This window comes from Phocoena sinus, chromosome 8 (genome assembly GCF_008692025.1).
Source record: "Phocoena sinus isolate mPhoSin1 chromosome 8, mPhoSin1.pri, whole genome shotgun sequence".
NCBI classification, from domain to species: domain Eukaryota; kingdom Metazoa; phylum Chordata; class Mammalia; order Artiodactyla; family Phocoenidae; genus Phocoena; species Phocoena sinus.
The window spans coordinates 98,754,980-98,781,126 of NC_045770.1; the positions used below are offsets into that span (position 1 = coordinate 98,754,980).

The 26,147-nt window shown below is 44.1% G+C and overlaps 2 protein-coding genes across 2 annotated transcripts; both read right to left on the reverse strand.

Annotated features, from left to right (window-relative positions):
- Positions 1 to 1,738: 1,738 nt before the first annotated feature.
- Positions 1,739 to 15,952, reverse strand: LOC116758389 (olfactory receptor 476-like). Its single transcript, XM_032641196.1, is given in 5 exon segments — positions 1,739 to 2,030; positions 2,112 to 2,604; positions 2,607 to 2,683; positions 15,681 to 15,715; positions 15,848 to 15,952. Coding segments are annotated over 5 exon segments (1,002 nt in total).
- Positions 15,953 to 17,723: 1,771 nt separating this feature from the next.
- On the reverse strand, positions 17,724 to 18,856 carry LOC116758390 (olfactory receptor 1009-like). Its single transcript, XM_032641197.1, is given in 2 exon segments — positions 17,724 to 18,125; positions 18,128 to 18,856. Coding segments are annotated over 2 exon segments (1,131 nt in total).
- Between the last annotated feature and the right edge of the window lie 7,291 nt (positions 18,857 to 26,147).

Consider the following 26,147-nt stretch of genomic DNA (forward strand, 5'->3'; position numbering starts at 1 on the left):
CACTCCTGGACTTCTGTTTGTTGGAAGATTTTAAATCACAGTTTCAATTTCATTACTTGTGATTGATCTATTCATAATTTCTATATCTTCCTGGTTCAGTCTTGGAAGGTTATACCTTTCTAAGAATTTGTCCATTTCTTTCAGGTTTTCCATTTTATTGGCATAGAGTTGCTTGTAGTGGTCTCTTATGATGCTTTCTGTTTATGCTGTGTCTGTTGTAACTTCTCCTTTTTCATTTCTAATTTTATTGATTTGAGTCCTCTCCCTCTTTTTTTTGATGAGTCTGGCTAAAGGTTTATCAATTTTCTTTATCTTCTCAAGGAAGCAGCTTTTAGTTTTATTGATCTTTGCTATTGTTTTCTTTGTTTCTACTTCATTTATTTCTGCTCTGATCTTTATGATTTCTTTCCTTCTCCTAACTTTGGATTTTGTTTGTTCTTCTTTCTCTAGTTCCTTTAGGTGTAAGGTTAGATTGTTTACTTGAGATTTTTCTTGTTTCTTGAGGTAGGATTGTATTGCTATGAACTTCCCTCTTAAGTAATCTTTTTCCTGCATCCCATAGGTTTTGGATAGTCATGTTTTCATTGTCATTTATCTCTAGGTATTTTTTGATTTCCTCTTTTATTTCTTCATGATCTGTGTTCATCTCTGTTTGTTTGTTCTTTAATTCTTCTAGGTCTTTGTTATACATTTCTTGCATCTTCTCGATCTTTGCCTCCATTCTTTTTCTGAGGTCCTGGATCATCTTCACTATCATTATTCTGAATTCTTTTCATGGAGGTTACCTATCTCCACTTCATTTAGTTGTTTTTCTGGGATTTTGTCTTGTTCCTTCATCTGGGACGTTATCCTCTGCCTTTTCATTTTGTCTATTTTTCTGTGATTGTGGTTTTCATTCTGCAGGCTTCAGGATTGTAGTTCTTCTTGCTTCTGCTGTCTGCCCTCTCCATATTCCTCTTCATTATGATTTATTATAAGATATTGAATATAGTTCCCTGTGCTATACAGTAGGACCTTTTAGCTTATCTGATACGGTCTCACACTTAAAAGACATTGATGTACAAGAATTTGGTTTTATGGAGAGGTTTCCCCAGGGAAGAAAAGAACACAATCATCTGAATAATTGTTTGTGCCAGACCCCACGTAAACCCATTTTATCTTAATGGGAACCTTACGATAACCAGTTGAGATGGGTGTTAGTGCCCCATTTCAGTTGGGAAACCTGAGGGTCAGGGGGTTGTGTACCCTGACTTGACATCACACAGTTAACTAAAGAGAGAATCACTCAGAGGCAGCATGACTCAGGTGTGCCAAAGTCCATATTCTGCCCATACCACCTTATAATTCCATTATCTAGCCCCTCCTTATGACATATGGAATTTAGGAATAACTGTGCCCATTGTCTGCTTATAAGGTGCACTTATCAGAAAAAGACAATATAATGTATTGGTTGAGAACATGGTCTCTGGAGCCAGACTGCCTGGATTCAAATTCTGACTATGCTTCTTATTAGCTGTGTGACCTTGGGCCAGTTACTCAGCCTCTCTGTGCCTCAGATTCCTAGGGACAATAATAGTATTTATTTCAACCTCTTGTTGTGAAGATTAAATGGATTGATATGTGAAAGGTATTTAAAATAGTGCTGGCACATAATTCCTTCTATCCAAGTGTTAACATTATTCAGGTTTTATGTTGTCTCTACCATGGTATGGCTTAGGATAGAATGTTCCACTCTCTGTTAGGAAGGCAGCATGTCAAGGCATCCCCTCTTTAGAGCAGGCTTCACATCTTTATCCCTCAGGCTGTAGATCAGAGGGTTCAGCATGGGGATGATCACTGTGTAGAAGACAGACACGACCTCGTTCTGTTCCATGGAACTGTGAGAGCTTGGTTGTGCATACATGAAGGTGATGGTGCCGTAGAAGAGGCAGATGACTGCGAGGTGAGAGGCACAGGTGGAGAGTGCTTTGCTCTGAGCCTTGAGGGAATGCATCCTGCAGATAGTCACCAGGCTGTAGGCATAGGAGACCAGGATAACGGTGATGGTAAAGAGGATAATCAAGGCAGAAGATGAGAAGACAATGGCCTCAGCCTTGGCAACGTCTGCACAGGCAAGCTGGAGCACAAGGGGGATGTCACAGACATAGTGGTTAATGATACTGGGGCCACAGAAGAGCGGCTTGAAGATGTACCCAGTCAGTAAAGCTGAATTGGCAACAGAAGCTATATAGGCGGCTGCCACCAGTTGGACACGCAGACGTTGGGACATGCTGGTGTGGTAGAGGAGAGGGTGTTAGATGGCAGCAAATCGGTCATATGCCTTAATGGCCAGGAGCAGACACCCAGCAGTACCGTGGAGAGTCATGAGGGTCATCCGGACCAGGCAGCCTGCAAAGGAGGTGGACTGGCTTGAGGTGAGGAAGCTCTGCAGCAGCCTGGGGGTGTTTAACGTGGAGAAGGAGGAGTCTATGAAGGAGAGGGCACTCAGCAAGAAGTACATGGGCGTGCGGAGCTGCGGGTCTGCGTGGATCAGGGTGATCATGGCCAGGTTGCCTGTGAGGGTAACTGAGTAGATGAACAGGAAGAGTGCCAAGAGGATGCCCTGAGCCCTGCCTGCTGTGTGAGCCCCAGCAGGAGGAGCCAGGTGACGCGGGTGCAGTTCTTCGCTGTGGTGCCCCTGTCACTGCAGAGACACCAGGTAAGACATGCTTGTACCCTAGAGGCAGACTCTGGGGTCAGTGTCTGAAGCTCTTTTAATTCCCCCAGTATGGGCAGTGCTAGAGGAACTGGGGAGAGGACACTGGCATGAATTGATCACCTACTGTGAGTCATGTGCTAACTCATTTCCTAAACAGCTATTGAAACTTCATAATACTTTCTCACTTAAATATTATGCCCATTTAAGTATTCACAATAGCCAAGACATGGAAACAACCTAAATGTCCATTGACAGGGGAATGGATAAAGAAGATGTGGTACATATATCCAATGGAATGTTAGCCATAAAAAAGAACAAAATAATGCCATTTGCAGCAACGTGGATGGACCTAGAGATTATCACACTAAGTGAAGTAAGTCAGAGACAGACAGATAATATATGATATCACTTATATGTGGAATCTAAAATATGACAAATGAACTTATCTATGAAACAGAAACAGACTCACAGACATAGAGAACAGACTTATGGTTGCCAAGGGAGACAGGGCAAGGGGAGGGATGGATTGGGAGTTTGGGATTAGCAGATGCAAACTATGGATAATCAACAAGGTCCTACTGTATAGCACAGAGAACTATATTCAATATCCTGTGATAAACTATAATGGAAAAGAGTATGAAAAAGAATGTATATATATGTATAACTGAATCACTTTGCTATATAGCAGAAATTAATGCAACATTGTAAATCAACAATACTTCAATAAAATAAATTGTAAAAATGTATAGAACATAAAAAAACATTATGTCCATTTATATTTACTGAGAGTATCAATTTGTCCAAGGTAAAAGAGCTAGTACATAAAGAACGTGGGATTAGAACTCAGTCCAAGTAACAATCATATGTCTATTATATAGTTATAATAATTTTCTCTTCTCCAAATTTCCTGTTCCATGGAAAAATGGTATCACTAGTGAGTGTTGGAGGCCGGTATGTTGGTCCAGAGAGGGAATACATGAAAGTGTTAATTTGTAATTTATTTGGGGACAAAGGCTCCAACAGTACTAGTCCCCAAGGCCAGGGACACGGAAATCAGGCCTAATGTCATCATTAATATAAGGTGACTCAGTAGAGCAGTGGTTTCTCCCAGTGTTGTAGGTTGAATTGTATCTCTCAGGAAGATTTGTTGAAGTCCTAACCCCTGGTACCTGTGAATGTTACCTTATTTGTAAATAGGGTCTTTGCAGAAGTAATCAAGTTGAATCATATTCGATTAGGGTGAGCCCTCAATCCACTATGACTGGTGTTCTTATAAGAAAAGAAAATGGAGACACAGGAGATGATATGGGAGAATGCCATGTGAAGACATGGATACAGATGCAAGGTGGCCATGTGAAGACAGAAGCAGAGGTTGGAGTGATGCTGCCACAAGCCAAGGATGTCTGGGGCTTCTGGGAGCCAGAAGAGACAAGGAAAGATCCAGCCCTTGAAGCTTCTGAGGGAGCACATCTCTGCCAACACCTTAATTTTGAACTTGCAGCCTCCAGAAATACGAGGGAGTGTATTTTTCTTGTTTTAAGGCACACAATTTGTGGTACTTTGTTACAGCAGCCCTAGGACACTAATACACCCAGCTGGGGACACTCCTGGCTATTGGTACAGGCCTCCTGAGCAGTTGTCAGGAGACTGGACTTTCTTTTTTTTCTTTTTGGCCATGCCACATGGCATGTGAGATCTTATTTCCCTGACCAGGGAGCTGTGGAAGTACAGAGTCTTAACCACTGGACTGCCAGGGAAATCCCTGAGACTGGGCTTTCAGATCTCTCTCTATTGACAGAGCTAATAATCCAAGGGGAGAAAATTAAACACAATAAATTAAAACAAAGTCATTTATTATTTACCACTAACTAAGAAAAATATTTGTATGGGAGAATAGGCAGCTACATTAAATATGAAAACTCCAGTTCGACAAAACCATGACCAAAGAACCAAAGTCTTGTGTTTTAGCTATAAATAACTGAAGGCAGTAGGACATGCCAGATTTGTGGTATTGGGGTCCAGTGCAGGGCATGGTTCTGAACCGGAGGTGAGCTCTTTCACCAGAGAGCACAGGTCAGAGTGTTCACACACCTAACCTCCCCAGAGGAGCCCACATGTTTATGTAAGTTTTCTCAGCTCCCAAGAATTTGCCTCTAAGCATCGTCGCTTTTTGGGTTTTCAGATAACCAAGGCTGCTGTTCTGAGGGGAAGCCCTTGTATGGGATACTGGCCAGGGCCTTCTGTCGTTGGTTGGACATCATTGGTTGGACATCAGTTCTGATTGGTTGAGTGTAGGTTCTGATTGTTGGAGCATCTGTTCTGATTGGTGCCCATGGCGTTCTGGTTGTTAAATGTTTGGAATTCTGTATCATCTGGATGAGGCTGGGAACAAAGGAGGAATAAGGCAGGGCCTCTTCAGAGTATCTCAGGACAGCTAGAAATAAGTGGCGTCTGATCAAAGCTGGTAATAGGGCTTTGTGTTATCAGTATCTATTGGCAACTTGGCCTCTTGAAATATAAAAATGTATGTACAGATTTTACCTATGGAGAGCACCAGTGGGGTTGCTTCCTCTCTGCTCATGGTGTTTCCTTTCTTAAAGAGGGATATCCATTGTGTAATACACCTGACCCCCTCTTCTCCTGGAGGAGGGATGCCTTTTGTGATCAATGGGTTTGGGATAAGGCACTGAATGCGTGGAGCTCTGCTTTGCTCATTGGAAGCACAGGTTCTGCTCTGCTCTATTTCTCCGTAATGTAGACCTTAAAACTAGGTCATTGTCTGTCTAATTTTTAAGAAGACCACTTACAAGGATGAGTCATGTCCTGCAGTACCAAGTTGCATCAGTGATGCAGGTGGTATTTTGCTCTCTGTCTGCGTTGCTTCTACCTCATCTCTCTTAATTGGTTCAGAATTAGCATAGAGAGGAGAGATGTTAGTTATTGTGGTCCTTAAAGACCTCAGCACAGAGAAAACCAGAAGGAAGCTGGCAGGGGTGCTTTGCTTGGCCTGTCGCGTCAATAATTCCATGACCTGGGCTCACTCATCTCTAGCACACTGATAGAGTTAAGGGGTGAGTTGGCTGAAACAATGGGTGTGATTGAACCCTGGAGGACCTGGATTCACAATAATAAATTCCTGGATGAGAAAGCAGAAGGACAGCCCCCTCCAGTTCCTCTGCTAAGATGTTGATGAGGGGCTGCCATGGCAATGAGAGTACATGAATGAGAATGAAGTGTCCTGACATGAAAGAAAAGAGAAGACTTATCAAGGTCAGAAGAGGGGTGGCTCATGAAGGTGGAGGTCATCTCAAGATGAGAAAGTCCCTGAGAGTTTCTGAAGATCTCCTGTTCCCATGGATACCTTACAGAGCCAAGGATGGGTTCCGCTTCTCTCTCTGACACCTCTGCTCTTGCCTTGGGCACAGGAACTTGCCACTTTTGGCTATAACTTTAATTGCTTGGTATCTGTGTGTAAAGTACAGTGATCAGTAGTTTGGAGTCTCAACTAATTTCATAATTTTTTTTTTTTTTTTAATTTTGGCCATGCTGTACGGCTTGTGGGATCTTAGTTCCCTGACCAGGGATTGAACCCGTGCCCTCAGCAGTGAAAGCGAGGAGTCCTAACCACTGGACCACCAGGGAATTCCCAATAAATACATTTCTTTTGATAGAAAGAGCTTTAGTGAATGGGTGAAGAAACTGGAGTTTTCAGACCCCCAGGGTTAGTCCAGGTACTATTTATTCCTTGCCTTTTAAAAATAAACATTTGGGCTTTCCTGGTGGCTCAGTGGTTGAGAGTCCGCCTGCCGATGCAGGGTACATGGGTTCGTGCCCCGGTCCGGGAAGATCCCACATGCCGCGGAGCGGCTGGGCCCGTGAGCCATGGCCGCTGAGCCTGCGCGTCCGGAGCCTGTGCTCCGCAACGGGAGAGGCCACAATAGTGAGAGGCCCGCGTACCGCAAAAAAAAAAAAAAAAAAAAAAGTGAGGATAGAATGTGAGCAGTAAAAGCCAAGAGGCCCCTGGGAATTCCCTGGTGGTCCAGTGGTAAAGAATCTGCCTTCCAATGCAGGGGACGCTGGTTCCATCTCTGGTCAGGGAACTAAGATCCCACATGCCGCAGGGCAACTAAGCCGGCACACCACACCTACTGAGCTTGCGTGTCTCAACTAGAGAGCCTGCGTGCTGCAAACTACAGAGCCCACGTGCTCTGGAACCCTTGCGCCACAACTAGAGAGAAGCCTGCCCGCCACAAGGAAAGATTCCCGCATGCCTTAACGTAGATCCCGCGTGCCGCAATTAAGACATGATGCAGCCAAATATTAAAAAAAATAAAAAAAAGCCAAGAGGTCCCTGGGTAAAACCCTAAGGAAATTAATTTCAACTTTACTGTGCACTGCTTCTGAGCTCCAATTTTTTCCCAGTCACCTCGGTGAAGGGGCTGATCAGATTTGAATGGTGTGAGCATGGTTCATGAGAAAGGGAGGATAAAGGAATCTAAGCCCTTACTGGTATTAGGATTCCACCTCTCAGCCTGCTTACCTGTGGTTGAGTGGAGACCATCCATCCATGAGCCTTGTTTTTGCAGACCTCTTGGGGTGTTCCTCTCCCCTTTTCATTAATTGCCCCTGATCAGCTTTCTCAAGAGAACTTCTCAACCAGTTGTAACAAAGCTGGGAAGACTCCCGTCTTAAGTTTCGTCTAGTTTTTTTCATCATGACCCCTAGAGTTAAGAAATGTGCCAGTGGGAATTCGTGACTGGTCCTCCCAGGAGCAGTCCTAGAACTGCAGGTTGTCTCCAAGGTATGCTGGAGAGGTCTTGGGGACGGTTGTCTGGGAACCCCTGAGGAGCAGGGATTCTCCATCAAATGCCAGGACAGATGCTCTTCATACAGTGCCCATCCCTGGTGGGCCTGTCTTCGGGTTACTGAGACTCAAAAGGCCGAGATGTGCACAGGGGCACAAGTCTACATAATCCCCAGGTCTCACAAGAAGTGAGTAAAAGTGATAATGACATCAACATATGTGCCCTCTTTGATGGTCTAGATGTGGCTTCCCCAACTGTTATTTCCTTTGATCCTCAGAATGTCCCTGGGAAACAAGCATGTATATTTGCTGTAAATATACAATAATGGGATTATATCATATTTGCTTTATTCACTTAACAGTATTGAAACTACATCTCTCCACCTAAAAATAACCAACATAATTCTTCCCACCTACAAAATAGCTCTATTGTCTTTGTAAAAATAACACACGCTAGTTGTAAAAAAATTTAAACAACACAGAAAAGAACCAAGAAGAGAGCAGAACATCATCTAACGTCTGCCACCACAGAAAGTGGACATTGTGAGTGTTCGTGTTATAAATTTCTCAATGCAATCATGACCATGACTTTCCATAAACAGAATCAAACAGCGTTATACTACATAAGTTATTCCGTCATTTACTTTCTCACTCATGCCATGGGCATTTCCCTATATCAATCAATAAGTAATAGTCTACATAATTGTACTTAATCACTGCATGTTCTTTATTGTGTATGCGTGGTATCATTCACTTGTCCCCCTGGGTTGACAATAAGGTATTTTCCAACTTTTCACTGTTATAAATAACTTTGGCAGACACCCTCAGGTATGGGCGCTGGAGGGCCAAGTCCAGTGAGAACAGGGTATAGAAAGACTGCTTTTCCCAGGCCAGGAAGGAAGACACTGGCTCACTCCTTGGGGACTCTGGCACCTTGGGTTTCCACAATCCCAGGGGAAATCACCTCATAAAGCAAGAGGCCTTGTTAAGCAAATGACTTGTTTGGGTAAAAGAAATTCAGTCCCTAGACTACAGATCTGGGAGAGAGTCACAGCAGGTGAGCGACTGGATTGCCCATGTTTCCTGCAGGTAAGAGGGGGTTTATTCACTTGGGAAGACCTGCTGAATCTCGCAGTGAAACAGTGCTGAGTCCTCTGACTTTTGTGCCGCATCCCAACCTGCACAAGGTGTCTGATGCATCTACCCCGCAAACGCCCCCTTCATGCTGCCAGCCCTCTACTCGTGAATGCAGTGTCTCCTTCATTGTGCTAGATTTTATTATGATGCCTAAGAGTCAGTGCTCCTCCCTGGGGCTCTCGGATAAGAATTCTTATCCATTCTCTTTCCTCACTTAAATTAAGCTTGGCCGCATCACTAGGTGTGGCCCCGTGCGTGTGAATGGACGTGATTTGTGCCCTCTCTGAGCATACATGCCTCAGGAGCCACCCCATGGTCTCCCATATCCCCTCTCTTCCCTCTGCTGTGACACCAGCCATGTCCAGGATATAGGGACTTCTCTTACATGAGCCTGAATCTTGGAATGAAAGGGAGCAGACTCACTACGGACTCATGATAGACGTGAACACGAGTGAGAAATACACTTTCTGCTGCTGTGAGCCAATGAGATTTGGGTGTTGTCTGTTAATACAGCAGCCTCAGCTGCTTGATATCTTCTTCCAGGGCAAACTTCTTCTCTTGGTTGTAACCCCAGTTCTACCTCATCTCTCCTAATTCAGATGGTCCATGCTTCTCGGTCCAGGCTCCTTCCTGTTTCCTCTGAGAAGTCCTTTCTTCACACTTACTGAGCCAGCATCTAGCTAATTGACCTAAGGCAATTTTCTAAAACTGTTTTGACTTTCAGTTAAAAACATTTTTTATTGAGATATAATTGACATACAACATTCTATTAGTTTTAGGTGTACAACACAATGATTTAATATTTGTATATACTGAGAAATGATCACAATAAGTCTAGTTAACATCTGTCACCGTACGTAGTTACAATTTTTTTCTTGTGATGAGAATGTTTAAGATCTACTCTCTTAGCAACTTTCAAATATGCAAGACAGTATCATTAACTATAGTCACCATGCTGTGCATTACGACGTCCCCATGACTCATTTACGACAATTCATTTTTTTAACATGAGGAGGTTCTAGTTCTTAGTAGCAGGTTCTATACAAGCCCCTTCTTTCAAGCCTGATTGACAAGTGATATGAGCACTTCTTCAGCTGAAACTATTTCTCTATTAACTATCTCTGCTCACTTTGTGGGGTGAGATGGGAGAAACACACAGCATTAGAGCCCAGGCTTAATGTCACTGGTGGGAGGAAGTGAGGTGATGAAGTTCAGTTTCCATGGGAACAGAATAGAGTCTCATGGTAGTTTAAAAAAAGTAAATTGAACTTGAGCTTGGAGATCATCTATATCCACATAGTTTATCTCTTGGGACCGAGAGCTGAGACTTCCTATTTGGCAACATGACTTAGCTGATTGCTCCCAGAAATTCAGGCCTAGGAAGATGTGATTGTAAACCAATAAATAACTTCACTGTTTGCTTCATGAAGTTCCTGCAGGCCAATTTATCTGAACAAATAGTTTGCTTCTCTAGGCAAACATCTCTCCTATTAAGACTATAGATCACTCACTTGGGTAAAGAATTTTCTCAACAAACAGTAGTTTACTTACCAAGATTTGCTTTCAGGCCCTTCCCCCTTCTGTCAGTCCTAAACTATAATGTCACAGACTTTGTCCAGCGTCCTGATCTGCTCCTTGATGTGGAAGATCCGCCTTAAACCACTTGAATCCAGACCTCCCCAAATCTATAAATATTTTCCATTGATTTCCTCCTTTTGAGAACCACTAAGATTCTGTATTCTCTCTTATTATAGTAAGTCTAATAAACTTAGCTTTGGCCAAGAAACAGGTTTTCTGGTGGTGTTTCAAAGAGTTATCAATTGACAATCCATTCTTTACCCAGGGTGACTTGGGAGCATTTTGCTTCCTGTTTTTGGGGGAGCCATTTTGCTTTCTGTTTTGGCCACCTGATAATTGAGAAGAAAAGCAGAGTTACATTACCTGTAAGGCAGGTTACCCCATCAGTATATGTTTTATCAATACAAAGGTTCATTGGTACTGCCAAGTGGGTTCAGATTTCATGTGGATATCAGGACTGGAAGTGACCTTCCTTAGATCATATTTTCTAAATACTTCCTTTTGCACAAAGAAAAATTGAGGTCCTGGTTCAATAGACCCTTCTCTGATTTGGGGGAGAGATGCTACTTTAAGCAACGTCATTCCTTCTCCAAGCTCCCCATTTATGATTCAATCAGTGAATCACTGCTTGTCCACTCTTGAAACCAGCATGGACTTGCCTTGGAAGAAAAAGTGGCTTCATTATTTGTTGTGACTCACAAAGAAACTCTACACTAGCATTAAGATGTAACTCAGGAAGGGGATGACGGAGAGGTAACTGGCTTAGGAAATTGGGGCTTTCTTTTGTGGCAAAAGGAGTGGGGCCAGAGCAGTGGCACCAAGGGCCCTTTCATTTCCTAATTTTTCCTGCCCCTTCTGTCCCATTTCTTTTTTCCTCTTCCAAGTGGCTCTTAAGGTGCTCTGTAGGAACTGAAAACTCCTGGTAGGAGTCAAGACTCTATGGGATTAACAGAAAAGCTGGGCCTTGGTGGGAAATAGGGAGAAGTTCTCTGGATTTTTTGGAAGCAGTAGAAATGTAAACTTGTATACTTTTCTGCAAAAACCCAAGGGGTTTTAGACATTTGAGTAGAGCATAGGCTTTGGAATCAGCTGGACCTGGATCTGCCATTGAACTATATTTGACCCTAGATTTCTTGGACTCTCAATTTTCTCATATGTGAAATAGGCATAATCTACTCATAGAATTGTTATGAGGGTTAAATGAAATAGTGTGTATGTGGTGCCTCCCAGAATTCTTGGCACGTAATACATGTTCAGTAAATATTAGCTATTAATGATCGTTATTGGGCAAATGCCTCCTTCAGGGAGCAGAGTGTTTCATAAAGTCCCGAGCCTTATAGAATAACAACTGGTATTCTTTTTATCTTCTGCTGTCTAAAAGCCTAAAATCCAAAGAGGAAGAGGTGAAATATATATAAATACATATGCCTTAATTAATATGCCCTGATTAACTACCCAGCACCGTGCTAGGCTCAGTGGGGGATGAAATGAAATAGGAGCTTTTGTTCCTGCTTCAGAGAGCCTGCAGTTCAGTTGGGGAAGCGAGATACACAGCCAGATAGCAACGGTGGGAATAATTCAGCACCGTCCCAGTGACAAATGTGCTTGTGTTTGTACGCTGTCCTGGGAGTGGAGAGCTCGTGAAAAAAGGAGGCTGGTGAGGAAACAGGTCCTGGAACAGAGTACGCTTCACTGCAGCCTCTGAAGTGCTGTCTTTGGCCACTGTCTCTTATCAGGGGCAATAGAGCTGTGCTGTGGAGGAGAGGTCAAGGTCAGGTGCCAGAATAGGAGACGATGGGTCTTTAAAAGAAGCTTAACTCCAAACATATTTTGTACATAAGCAGGAGTCTGGAGGGATCTGAAATACCCCTTTCTGAGTCTGGCTCCTCACAAGTTAGGTTTGACTTCCAATGGCCTTAAGGACAAGGAATACCTTGGGTATTCCAAGGGTACCACCTATTGGTCTAACTTTGTGTCTGACCCTGATTTGTGTCTGACCCTGATTTCACTCCTGATGCTGTCTTTCCTATCTTGACCTGGGTTTTGAAATCTTATCGTTCTTCTCCTGGTATTTGGCCTTTGACTCATCCTTGGTTTAGAGTTACTGTGCTCAGCAAGCTCTGAGTACTTGTCTTGGCTCTGTCCTGCTACAGGACCTCAGGGTTTAGCCCATCGTTCTGAGACTTCGAGAGCTTGGCTGAGCCTATATGAACACGATGGTGCCAGTGAAGAGGGAGATGACAGTAAGATGAAAGTCACGGATGGAGGGAGCTTTGCTTTGGGCTTTCAGGGGATGCATCCTTCTGGTCATGACTAGGATGACAGTGACAATGGAGAGGGTAAGCAGAACAATGGAAGAGGATGGCCTCAGCCTTGGCAAGGTCAGCACAGGTAAGTTGGAGGTTAGGCAGAGAGGCAGAGGTCGCAGAAGTACTGATGAACGATGCTGGAGCCACAGAAGAGCAAGATGAAGATGCGATTTTGCATGACCACATCACTGATACCAGCAGCCAATGCCCTTTTAATGCCCAGAATGAATAATCCTAGAAGAAGTGGGGGAGCTGGTATCAAGTGGTCATCTACTCTAAACCATGCTATATGCTAAGCCTTTTGCCATATAAGTATTTAATCTTTTTTTTTTTTTTTTTTTTTTTACAGTACGCAGGCCTCACACTGTTGTGGCATCTCCCGTTGCAGAGCACAGGCTCCGGACGCGCAGGCCCAGCAGCCGTGGCTCACGGGCCCAGCCGCTCCGCGGCATGTGGGATCTTCCCGGACCGGGATACGAACCCGTGTCCCCTGCATCGGCAGGCAGACTCTCAACCACTGCGCCACCAGGGAAGCCCAAGTATTTAATCTTTACACAACTTTCTTGTTTACAGATTAAGTTAGATTGTACATGGCAAAACCAGATTCAGACACCAGTCCTGTCTGATTCCATGACCCATGTAGCTTCTGTTTCACCTTATGCTCTCATGAATCTACAGTCTTCTGTCTCAGGATTTCTGGTTCATTGGGAAAGAGAAAGAAGGAAATTTGGGAGAGTGATTGGGTGGCTAAGGAGGTAGATTAATTACCCAATAGCTCTGGGTTGTATTTAGGAACATGTGATTTCTCAGTGACAGCTAAGCCTGGGGAAGAGGAAATGAGGGGTGAGCACGGCAAGTGAGTTGGCTTTAACCATGGGTTGTGGTGATCACACTGAGTGAAAACTCTGGCTTCCCCCAGGAGCTCCACTGTGGAGACTCAGTGCTGGGGCTGCCAGGGCAGCGACCCACATTTGGGCTGAATGTCTGAGCCCAAGTCTTGTGACTGTGGAAGTCAGAAGGGGGAGAGGCATGAAGGCAGCGATGTCAGATAGGAACCACTAAGAAATTTTAAACATCCCATCCTGCCCATAAGTCCTCAAGTCTGTCTCTGGTCTTCCTTCTTGCTTTGGTCTTCTAAGGCACAGTTTGAGAGCCTGCCAATTTTGCTCACATCACTTGTTTACTGACAACTTTGTAAATTGAGTGATTGGGTCATTTTTATAAGGAATTGCAGGTTTGAGCTTCAAAGAGCGTGTGAGTAGAACAGCAAACTGTCTGTTGGGTGCAATAGTAACACCCAAGGGAAGCTGCCCTGTTCGGACCCTGAGGTCCTGCTTCAGATACAAACACAGTGTTTCCTGGGCATAGAGTTTTCTGGGTGATAATGACTCTGGAGGGCTGGCCTTGAAACTTCAGTCTCTCAAGTTATTAAACATCATACTTTATGAGCATCTTAGAGTAGAAGAATGGGGTCTGAGATTGACTGGTACCCCTCCATGGAGCAAATTCATCTTTACAGAGCTTATCCACACACTGCCTACGAGCCAGGCTTGCTTCCCATCTAACTCAGCTTCTTGGGACTGGCCAGTTTCTCTGAGGTCCCGGAGAGGGTAAGGATGAAACGGGGTCTATGACACTGGTGGGGGGTGTGGACAGTATTCAGGATCCTGTGGAGAAGGCAGGGTGGCCACACCCTAGCGGGATCCATGAATCTTCTGAAGGATATCTGTCCATCTCCCTCTCCTTGAGATACTAGTTTCCTCTGGCCAGCTCCAGTTGGAGATGCCCTTAGACTGTCTTGGATTCTTTCTCCAAGGGAAGGCCCCTGTCTTATCTAATTTTGGCTCCTTCCATCCTGCCCCAAGTTGTCCCTGGAAGTGATGTCTGGAGAGACATTATGCTTGGTGAGTGAAGTTATCAGCTGCTGGAGAGCTTGAGTTTTCCACCGAAGATCCCAGTGCCAGGGCCGACTCCCCACTTCATTACAATGTCCCTCCCCCAAAGACTTTTAGGGTTAGTTTAAATGAGTTTGAGAGCCTTGAGAACAAGATGAACATCCAGGAGATTCAAAACGATTTATCCCCCCTTTCCATCTGTAAACAGGAGATTTTAGGGATCATCTCTATTCTACATAGGACAGACCTGAGGCCCAGCAAGGCTGACCAATTTTTCTCAGGTGCTGGAGCCAGTCATTGGTAACGGTAAACACTCATTCAACACTGACTGTTCGCTTGGACTGTGATCCATTGTAGCCCAGTGCTTTGGCTGCCTCTCTGGGACCACAGACTGGTCTTCCTTTTAGCGCCTGTGGCTTGATCTGCCCCTACCTTTGGCTTCACTTCCACCCAATGGAAAGTTCTAGATCTTCAGGTACTGGCTGGGCTCTGGGTGCTCTAAAGATGTGTAAATAAAAATCTAATTCAAATGCTCTTGAGAGAGGTAACACTTTGACTTAATTTCCAACAAACCTTCCAGTGACTCCTATTGGGTTCTATGCCAGATGGTTTTAGGTGAAGGGAGAGGGGAGGAGAGGGCTGGGTTCCATTTGGAGAGGGCAGTATGTGGGGGGGCTGAAGGAATGGGATGCGTTGTCTCTCTGGAGAAACTTGGCCATGTCACCAGCTGCGTCTGCGCTCACACCTCTGCCTTGTCTTCCCTCCGTCCCTCTTAGGCTACTCACCTGTCAAGTTTTGGGGAACGTGTTCATTTCTTAGTCTGTGACTAGGTTGCCTAGGGCTGTTGGCAACATGTGCTCAGGAACTGGTGAAGTTAGGAAGCAGAGTCTGAGTCTACCAGGGCAGTGAAGGAGGGGTTGGCACCTCCCCTTCTCCAGTTCCTGGTCCTCAGCGTCTCCTTGGCCCTAAGGGAAATTATTATTTAAAGAAAACTTTCTCATTAAGCAAATGGCTTCTTTTCATGAAAAGACTGCAGTTCCTAACTTCCTGAGTCTGAGATGGAGTATTGCGGAGGTGGTAGGGGACCGGCTGGAGCCTGCTCTAGCCTTAGCATGTGTGATGGTTAATTTTATGTGTCAGCTTGGCTGGACAAAAGGATGCACAGATAGTTGTAAAACACTTCTCAGTGTGTCTGTGAGGGGTTTCCAGAAGAGATTAGCATTTGAATCGGTAGGCTGAGTAAAGAAGATGGTCCTCACCAATGTGGGTGGGCATCATCCAGTCGGTAGAGCGCCTGAATTAAACAAGAAAGCCAAGGAAGGGTGACTTTGCTCTTTTTATTTGAACTGTGGGACCTCCATCTTCTCCTGCCCTCAGATATTGCTGATCTTGGTTCCCGAGGCTTCAGAATCTCACCACAACTTACATCGATAGCCCCCTGGTTTTTAGGCTTTTGTTCAGACTGAATTACAGCACTGTCTTTCCTAGTCCTCCAGCTTGCAGACGGCAGATTGCGGATCTCAGCCTCCATAACTGCACGAGCCAATTCCTATAATAAATCTCCTCTTATATCTATCTATCCATATATATCCTGTTGGTTCTGCTTCTCTGGAGAAGCCTAGTACAGTATGTTAAGAAAAATGACCTCAAACCTGTACATAAAGCCGGGAGGTGATTCCAATATCGTCACTAAGAATTGATCAACAGGTTCAGCCATGGATTAATTAGTTTTCTAGGAAAAAGTTTCACTTTGACATCTGTGAAGTTACAGGTGAATGATTTATCTGACGGAGATGCAACTGCTTCTTTGTCTTCTTCACAGGCCTCAAGCCCAGCTGTATTGCCCTTAACCCAACCTGACTATACTCCCCTTTTTTCTTTCCCGTCAGGATCTAAGATGGTCAGGTTTTGTTTTTCCCTCTTCCCCATTTATATCATCCACATTCTTTTTTTTTTTTTTTTTTTTTTTTTTTCCGGTACGCGGGCCTCTCGTTGTAGCCTCTCCCGTTGTGGAGCACAGGCTCCGTGCACGCAGGCTCAGCGGCTCCGTGGCATGTGGGACCCTCCCGGACCGGGGCACGAACCTGTGTCCCCTGCATCGGCAGGCGGACTCTCAACCACTGCGCCACCAGGGAAGCCCCATCCACATTCTTAATCCCATGCTTTTTCGCCCTCCCTGGCTGATTCATAAACTGAAGTAATTCAGTGGATTAAGGAACTCAGAGTTAGAGGTAACCAGGCAAAGCATAAAACACATTTACAACCCATCTCCTGTTACCTAGGATTCCCGGGTTGGCAGGAATGTGGGGACACTACCATACATGGAACAGGGTTCAAGCCAATTTTATTTGAATCCCCAAAAGATACTGAACATCAGTTGACATCTGGGTTTCACAATAAATTCCACCTCCTTTCCCCCACTCTTAAATTAGTAAGACTGATTTCTGTTACAATACAAGTAGGGTTTTGTCTAAAAACATAAAGGTAATTTGATTTTGATTGAAGAAAGTTGTATGGTCTTTCAGCCTTTAATTTTGTTTAATTGGCCATTTACATAGAGATAATAGCTCATTACTGCTTTAGAGCACCTTTTGGGCCCTGGCGAATTGGAGCCTCCACTCTCTCCCACAAAGTCGAGTGACTACTGTCTCCTTCCTATACTCAAACACCACATGCATTATTTCTCCAATATCATGTATTCAGAAGGGCAACATTCCCTGTAGAGCCTTGTAGGGAAGGTTTCTCCTGTTGAAATATGTCATTTTCACTGTTTGGCATTCAATGATCCTTGCTCTATGTGGGAACTCTCAAGACAGGAAGAATATAGAATCTAGCTCCCACTTCTGAAGTGAAAGAAGGTCCTATTTCCACCTCCCAGGGCTTTGTACAGCAGAAATATGGATGTAGGAGCTCAGTGGATGTAAGATATCCATGCTAGATGTCGTTAATATATCAAGAGATGTAGAATAGCTACGTTACCAGACAGTTAAAAGCTCCTGCTTAGGACTTGAGCTTCAGGGAATGATGGGAAGGTCTAGGATCAGTTAGAGATGATACACAGTTGGATGCTATAGAGGGAGGTGTTGTGGCTAGTGCAGGTGGCTGTGTCCAGCAGCTGAGTTGTGTTGAAAGCTTGGGGCAGCAGTGCTAGCTGCAGCCATGGAGAGTGCCCAGAGGTGATGCTTCCTATGGTGCTATCCTGCACAGACTACTCTTGTGGCAGGCTCTTAGCTGTGCCTTGCTTCTCGTCCTGGCGGGGTTCTCTAGGCTTCTCTTCTATCTTATGGCTACCACATACTTTTCTAACAAATTACTTTTCTGCTTAGCTTAAGAACCCTAACTTGTGCAGAGGCCTTGACATCTTTATTCTTTAAGCTGCAGACCAGTGGGTTCAGCATGGGGAACACAATGGTGTAGAACACAGAGAGGATCTTGTTACAGGCTGAGGCAGTTTCAGGGTTGGGTTGGACATATACAAGGAATACAGACCCATAGAAAAGGGAGGGGGCAGTGAGGTGGGAGGCACAGGTGGAGAGGGCCTTGCGCTGGGCCTCCAAGGACCTCATCCTACAGATTGTGACCAGGATGTACGCATTCGAGACCAAGATGACTGAGATTGTGGGGACAGTGACCAAGGCAGAAAAGATGAGCAAGATGACATTGGCCATGGTTGTCTCTGAGCAGGCCGGTTGGAGCATGGCAGGGGGATGTCACAGAAGTAGTGATCAATGATGTTGGAACCACAGTAGGGCAAGATGAAGGCATTCCCTGTCTGAACAGCTGAAATGAACACCCCAGCAGCATAGGTGACCACCACCAGCCGGACACACAAATGCTTGGACATGATGGTGTGGTAGAGGAGAGGGGGGCAGATGGCCACGAATCGGTCATAGGCCATCATGGCCAGAAGCAGACACTCCCTTGTGCCATGGAGGATCATGAGGGCCGTCTGGACCACACAGCCCACGAAGGAGATGGACTGGTCAGTGGTGACGAAGTTGATCAGCAGCCTGCGAGTGAACACGGAGGCACTGCAGATGTCAAGGAAGGAAAGCACACCCAGGAGGAAGTACATGGGGGTGTGGAGGGTGGCGCTGGCGTGGATCACATCTATCAGGCCCAGGTTGCCCACCAGAGTCACAGAGTAGATCAGCAGGAAGATGGCAAAGAGGAGTTGAGTTGTTTTTGGTCTGCGCTGTTTGTGAGGTCCAGCAGGATGAATCCCTTCACTGTGGTGTGCTTCTGACCCCAGGCCATTGAACTGGTGTGTTTCTCGCATGACAGCGAAGAAGAGGAGGAGAAACAAGAATGGAGAAATAATAACATTCTCATCGAAGAGGTAGCCTTTAACATCTACTCCAAGTGAAAAGTCACGTGTATCTGAGTGGTAGATTGTTCTCCAGATCCCACAGCAATCCCATGATGTCACAATCATGCTTGCGTGCTAAGTGTTCCCTGTCTCTCTTAGGATAATGTCTAAATTCTTTAATCTGCTAGATGTTCTCTTTGAAACACCTCCATGCTCCCCTGCTCTCAGTTTACCCTCTAGCAATTCTGAAAAACTTACTTCTACAAACATACAATGTTATTGCAAATGTCTGTGTCTTCACAAATTCAACATTTTCTTCTTGGAATGTCCTTGGGTCTCTCCAAATCCAGCTTAGAGGTCTGTTCCCTTCCTCTCTCCCCTGAATTTCACAAATACTCCTTTAGTTGAATTAATAGCACCATATTTTAACATAAAGCCCATCCAATATTACTCAGCCATAAAAAAGAATGAAATAATGCCTTTTGTAGCAACATGGATGGACCTAGAGATTATCATACCAAGTGAAGTAAGTCAGAGAAGGACAAATACTATATGATATCGCTTATATGTGGAATCTAAAAGAAAATGATACAAATGAACTTACTTACAAAACAGAAATAGAGTCATAGATGTAGAGAACAAACTTATGGTTACCAGGGGGAAAGGGAAAGGGAGGGATAAATTGCAAGATTGGGATTGACCTATACACACTACTATATATAAAATGGATAACTAATAAGGACCTACTGTATAGCACAGGGAACTCTACTCAATACTCTGCAATGACCTATATGGGAAAAGAATCTAAAAAAGAGTGGGGATATATATATATATACACATATATATAACTGATTCACTTTGTTGTACATCAGAAATTAACACAATATTGTAAATCAACTATATTCCAATAAAAATTAAAAAAAATGCCCATCCATCTTTCCTATTGCATTTTTTTACTCCTAGTAGGAGGAGAGTTACTTAATATCTCAATAATTTGTACCCTGATATCTATCACAGTGCCTCATGTCAATGAATGAATATAAATTAACTATAATTAGATAAGAAAGTCTTCCCACTCAGGTAATGTCAACTCAATCCTTTCAGTTGTTTTGGCCAAAACCTTCTAGCCATTTTGGACCTTTTTCCCCCACGACCCCTCATCGAATCCCTCAGCAAATCATTTTGGCTCTACCTTCAAAAGGTATACTGACTTCCCCCCCTTTTCTGAGAGGCACCATCCTATCTCGCTTGGGTTATTTTGCAACTGGTCTTAGCTGGTGTCTTGTTTCTTTCTCATGAGAAGCAGCCAGGGTGATTCTGTTAACACCTGAAAGTCAGAACCCTCGCGGTGGCCCTCAAAGCCCACTCTGCTAGGCTCACCACTACTCTGACACCCTCTTCACCTCTCTGGCCTCTTCTCCTCCTCTCCCCACTCTCCCTAACCCCGCTCTAGCTACACGTCTCTCCTTACTCCTCTTAGGACACGCCAGGCATGAGTCAGGACCTCTGTGCTCACTGGCTCCTACCCTCGCTTTGCTTCAGTTAGCTGCCACGTGGCTCCTTCTCTCTACTCCTTTAAGCTGTGGCTCAAATGTCACCTGCTTGTGCAGCCCTCGCTAAGCACCCTATTTAAAGGAAACTCTCTCCTACTCCAGCACTCACTATTCCTCTTCTCGGTTTGATCTTTTTTTCCTCGTAGGACTGATTCTCTCCTAACATGCTATGTACACGTGACTGATCAGTTTATGATCTCTGCCCTGACATTAGGATGCATGAACCGTGAAGCCAGGCATTTTTGTCAATTCTGTTCATTGCTGTATCTCCAGGGACTGGCACAATGTTGGCCCTCAATAGACTTCCCTGGCGGTCCAATGGTTAAGACTCTGCACTTCCACTGCTGGGGGTATGGGTTTGATCCCTCGTTAGGGGAACTGAGATCCCGCATGCCACATGGCATGACCAAAAAAAAAAAAAAAAATAGAACATACAGAGTCTTATCAAGGCAAATCAGGCTGCAAAAATGGTAGTTACTACCCAGGTGGGTGAGTTTGGAATTCCACTTGCCCAAATCAGGTGACAAACATTGGAGAATGTTTATAAGAATTGGGTAAGAAATCCATAGCTTCAACCTGATCATGAGAAAACATCAGACAAACCCAAATCGGGAAGCATTCCACAAAATGCTTGACCAGTATGCCTCCAAACTGTCAACAGCAAGAATGACAAGAATGACCGAGAAACTGTCACAGATTGGAGGAGACTAAGAAAATTTAACAGCTCAATACAATGTGGTATCCTGGATTTAGAGACTGGGACAACAACGAAAAGGGACATTAGTGGAAAAACTGACGAAATCTAAATAAAACCTATAGTTTAGTTAACCCTATTGCACCAATCTTAATTTCTGATTTTCAACAGTTGTACTGTGGTCATGTAGAGAAAGATGGACGAAGGGTAGACAGGAACTCTTTGTACTATGTTTATATCTCCTCTGTAAGTCTAAATTCTTTTAAACTAAAATGTTCAAAAAAAAAAAAAGAATTAGGTAAGAGTAGAATTGAAAGATGATGCACTGGGTTGTGAAACTCAATACCACTGGAAGCTGGGGCCTGGGGTACCTGGTCATAGCAGCAGAACCTGACTACAGGAGCTGGTTAACATGAAGGATGCGCTGAACACTCGAGGGAGGAAGACCCATGTTCCCCTCTCCCAGTCTTGAAGTCGTAGCCCAAATCACTGAGTCCACAATGCTCATCTTGAATCTTGGATGATCGTTTGTAACTCCAGTTGCTGTGGAGTCTCAGGATGAGTCTTTTCAGATGGGTGTATGCTTTGCACCCTGCGTTGATAATTGTGTGTAGGATCCATTTGTAAGATGACAAGTTTATGTGACAATTATACTATTTGATATGAACTTGAATACATATTTGAATATATACATATTGTATCTGCCTACTGTTGAAGGTGCTTGAAACAATTAAGAGAGTCTAGTTAATTAGACTTGAAATATGGAGAATGATTAGCTAAACTGAATTAACTAAATCTATGTTCCATTAGACTCTGCTAAAATGCAGAACATTTGATTTACCAAAAATAAACACTTTGATTTAGTAATTTTCAGGAGTTGTTTAAATGTTTATGAAGGCACTTGAAGGGCTTGGAAATCAGGTACATTAAATTTGTGATTGTAGTTTAAAATGTTTAAGAGCATTTAATCAATCATGTTTTATAAATAGTGTTTAAATGTTTAGGAGAATTTGCTCCTATAGGGTTTTTTTTTTGTGACTTTACTTTGAATTATTTAAGAGAATTTGATTTTAAACAGCACTTAAGTTATTTGGGGGAATTTAATCTGTTAGATTTTTGGGCAAAGGAAGCATTAACCAAAGATCAAGTGTGATTGTTTAAAATTTTTTTTTAATTAAATAATTTATTTACCGTCGGCAGTGTTGGGTCTTTGTTGCTGAGCACAGGTTTTCTCTAGTTGCGGCGAGCGGGTCCTACTCTTCATTGCGGTGCGTGGGCTTCTCCTTGTGGTGGCTTCTCTTGTTGTGGAGCACAGGCTCTAGGCACACGGGCTTCGGTAGTTGTGGTGTGTGGTCTCAGTAGTTGTGGCTCACGGGCTCAGTAGTTGTGGCGCACGGGCTTAGTTGCTCCGCGGCATGTGGGATCTTCCCAGACCGGGGCTCGAACCCGTGTCCCCTGCAGTGGCAGGAGAATTCTTAACCACTGCGCCACCAGGGAAGCCCCGATTGTTTTAAATTTTAACAAACATTACTAGATATATAATTAAATTTATTATATTTAGAAATTGCATTTAACAGCCTAAGAAAAACTAGAAATTGCATTTAATGACCTAAGAAAAACTAAGTTCCAAATTTACAACTCAGTAGAAAAATACTTGAAAAATAAAGAGTGGAAAAAAAGTGAGAATCTCAGGGTCCCAATTCCGTGAGGCCAATTTCTCACCATAGGACAATGTAGATGCTCATTCAATTTTATTATTATTATGATGTTAATCCACCAAAGAGTTTAGGTATCAGCTTACTTTAGTCACACAGTGTTTGGAGACTGTGTGACTCCAGTTGGTGGTCAACTTTTTAGACTTATCAACCAGTAAAGATCACAAATCCACAAAAAATAAATTTACAGATTAAGATATAATCAATTAATAAACGGTTTTAGATAATCCTTTCCATGTACAAAGATCTGGACATTAAAAAAAAGTTGCCTGTAACCCAGCACATTGTGGGAGCTGAAATACTTGTGGATTTGAATGTACCGACGGGGAGAAACAGGAAGGAGCCGCAGGACGGAGAACCTAATTCCCTGAGGAGTGGCGCTCAGGGAGTTCTCCTGGGAGCTCCTCGATGGGGGTATGGTTCCAGTTCCACACTTGGTGATGTGACACTGGCAAGTCACTTGGAGAAAGCTGGGTCCTACGTACTCATCTGCAAAGTGCAAAGGACAAGTCTTGGCTGGGCTTTTGGGATTCAGAGATGGTAAAAACAGAGGTGCTTTGAAAAGAATGAGGTGCTTATAATAATCCTGGGTGATGGTGGAGGGAGGAAGAAATATTATGATGGACAAAACAAATATTTGTTGAGCCTCTGCTCTGTGCTATTCTCCGGGCTAGGTGTTCCCCTCCATCCCGACCTCATTTGAGAGGTGAGTAACCTGCCTGAGGTCCCAAATGGATGAACTGATATTGGAAGCTGGATGGCTCTAGGGAGAGCAACTGGCATAACCCCCTCTTCATCGGAGGGAATCATAGCCTCAGGAAAGAAGGTAAATAACACGAGCTAGGGAAATTACTTAATGAGAATCAAGAGATCATATAGGGTAACCAGAGAAGAACAGTGAGACCCAATAGTTCAGCCAGCCTAAATCAGATGTCTAAACCAGAAATAACTCGGGAGAACAGAACATGTCCTAAGTATAGTATGAGGTCCATACAAGAAGACTTTTTAAAGGAAGTAGTTGTTCTCCCACTTGGTTTCCAGTCACAGATTCTAGCTCAGCCATCCAATTATAGGAGGATCCTAAACTCTCACCATTCACCCAGCCTCCGAGGGTGATCCAGGCGGGCAGAATTTCTGCCACCTGCAGAGCTGACTCAGACTGTCAGTTCTTGACCTCAGTGGCAGGTCTCTTGGTTTCCAGAGGGAAATCAGGACCCCCGGAGCATCCAGACCCTGAGCACACACCTTTCGTGGTCTCCCCAGCAATGACGCAAGGCAATGCTACTCTGATCCTTGTTCTGAGAACTAACTCAGCTGGGGACACACCAAGAGGGTACATGAAAATGTCGAGTGAATCAATTTCATTGAATTTTTGGGTGGATGGAGGTACAGAAATAAGAACAAGGGGATTGTCTTTCAATTTTAGTTTTTGTTTTTGAGTGGAACTGTGTTTCTATGGCACAAAATTCAGAAGGGACTACAGTGAAAATAAGTCCTCCCATCCTGCCCCTTCTGATTCCCCAGTCACTCACCTCTCTTCCTCAGAAGCTACCAGTTTCCTGTGTATTTTTCTGTTGTTAGTCATTGCTTACATGAGCAATACGTGTACGTATATACCCTCCTTTCTCTTTTAAAAGATACGAATGGTAGCAAACTATAAACATTGTCCTGCATCTTGTTTTTCTTTTTAAACAACCTATTTTGGAGATCTTTCAATGTCAGTGATTAAATGCTGCCCATTTTCCCCCCCAAAAGATATTTCATGAACGTCTCTTTTAAGAAGTCCCCTAATGAGGGATATTTAAGTTATTGCTTCTCCTTTACAGTCACCAACAGCGCCTATCTTAAAGCAACTTTGGGTTAAAACAATCTGGAATCCAGAGCCATGAAACCTCCAATAAAAATTAGTGGGCAGTCTCTGACTTGGTTTTCATGCAGAGAACTCGCAGCCTTGCTGGACTTTCCTACATTTCCTTTTTGGGGGAGAAGAAAATTTGTGGTTCTCAAAGGGACCCTGCCTGGTTTTCTCTTGCTTCATTTTTTTTTCCCTCCCGGCCAGATGGCACAGATATTCGCAAGCTGTGGTCACTGATCTTTAGCACCTGGTTACCAAAGAGAGAAGGCACACCTGTAGCATCACAGGGTGCTCCTTAGAAACGCAGAATCTGGTTCCTCCCAGCCCTCCTACTGAATCAGATCTGCATTTTAACAAGATTCACAGTTGATTCCTATTCTGGTTAGAGTTTGAGACACTCTGACTAGCAACCCGAATGGATCCAGCTCTTGCGTGAATTGGATGCTGGCGGAGAACGACAGAGGTGAGGGGGGTCCTGGTCCCCATTTGTAAGATTCTGTGTTGAGGCTGATTCAGAAAGTGACCACACATTTGGTGGGAACATCTGAAAGTGACTTGGGAGGGCTGATGAGGGGATTGTCATGGAAGCAGAGGATTTGCTGAAGGGGAAAGCCCCTGAGAACTAGACGTTCTCCTTCTAGCCTGGATGAAAAGATGTCAGAGAGAACCCTGGCCATGGGAGGGTCTCCCACCTTGCACAGGAGGAAAATTCGCTGTCTTCCTTATGGGATTTTCCTGGTTTGTGTATGTGTCCAAAGAACAGCAATTAGCAGTTGATTGAACTAGCTTTTTTTTTTTAAGTACATTTTTATATAAGTGAGTGGAAGAGAAGTATTGAACTTAAAAACCAAGCCTAGGGGTTGCCTCACTGATGGGATGTCAGAGGACAACATATGGGTGCAGAGACCTAGAGCCCAGGAGGACATGCAGACTTTGAATGTCGGGCCTCAAGAATCAAGTTCCACGGAGTAATGGCGGACATCTAAGTGGCCTACAAGAGCTGGGGGACAGAGAGATTCTACACCATTCTTCCCTCACCCACCCCCAACTATTGCAAATGCACTCCCAAATGGCAAACCTTTCATTGCCTTTCAGAAGGGTTTCTTTAGTCCACTGCTGGAGCCTGGGGCTGGTGGCGTGTTTCTGGGAAGCATTATTGCCTAGCAGTTAAGAACATGGGCCTTGGGATTGGCCAGATCTGGATTTGAATCCCAGTGCCAGCCCTTACTCGTTTTGTGACCCTGGGCAAGTGATTTAACCTCATTGTTTTGTCTTCTGCAAAGTGGCGATAATAGTACCTACCCTTAGGGTTGCCGTGAGGATTAAATAAGATGATGCCTTTGAAGCTCTTGTCAGCGTTTGGCAGAGAGTAATACTGACGGTCCCTGACTTACGATGATTTGACTTAAGATTTTTGAACTTTATGGTGGTGCAAGAGCCATACACATTCAGCAGAAACCATACTTTGAGTTCTGAATTTTGATCTTTTCCCAGACTAGTAATGTGCTGTAAGGTACTTTCTCCTGATTCTGGGCAGTGACAGCAATCACAAAACAACCGATACACTTAAAACAATTCTGTACCCAGACAACCATTCCGT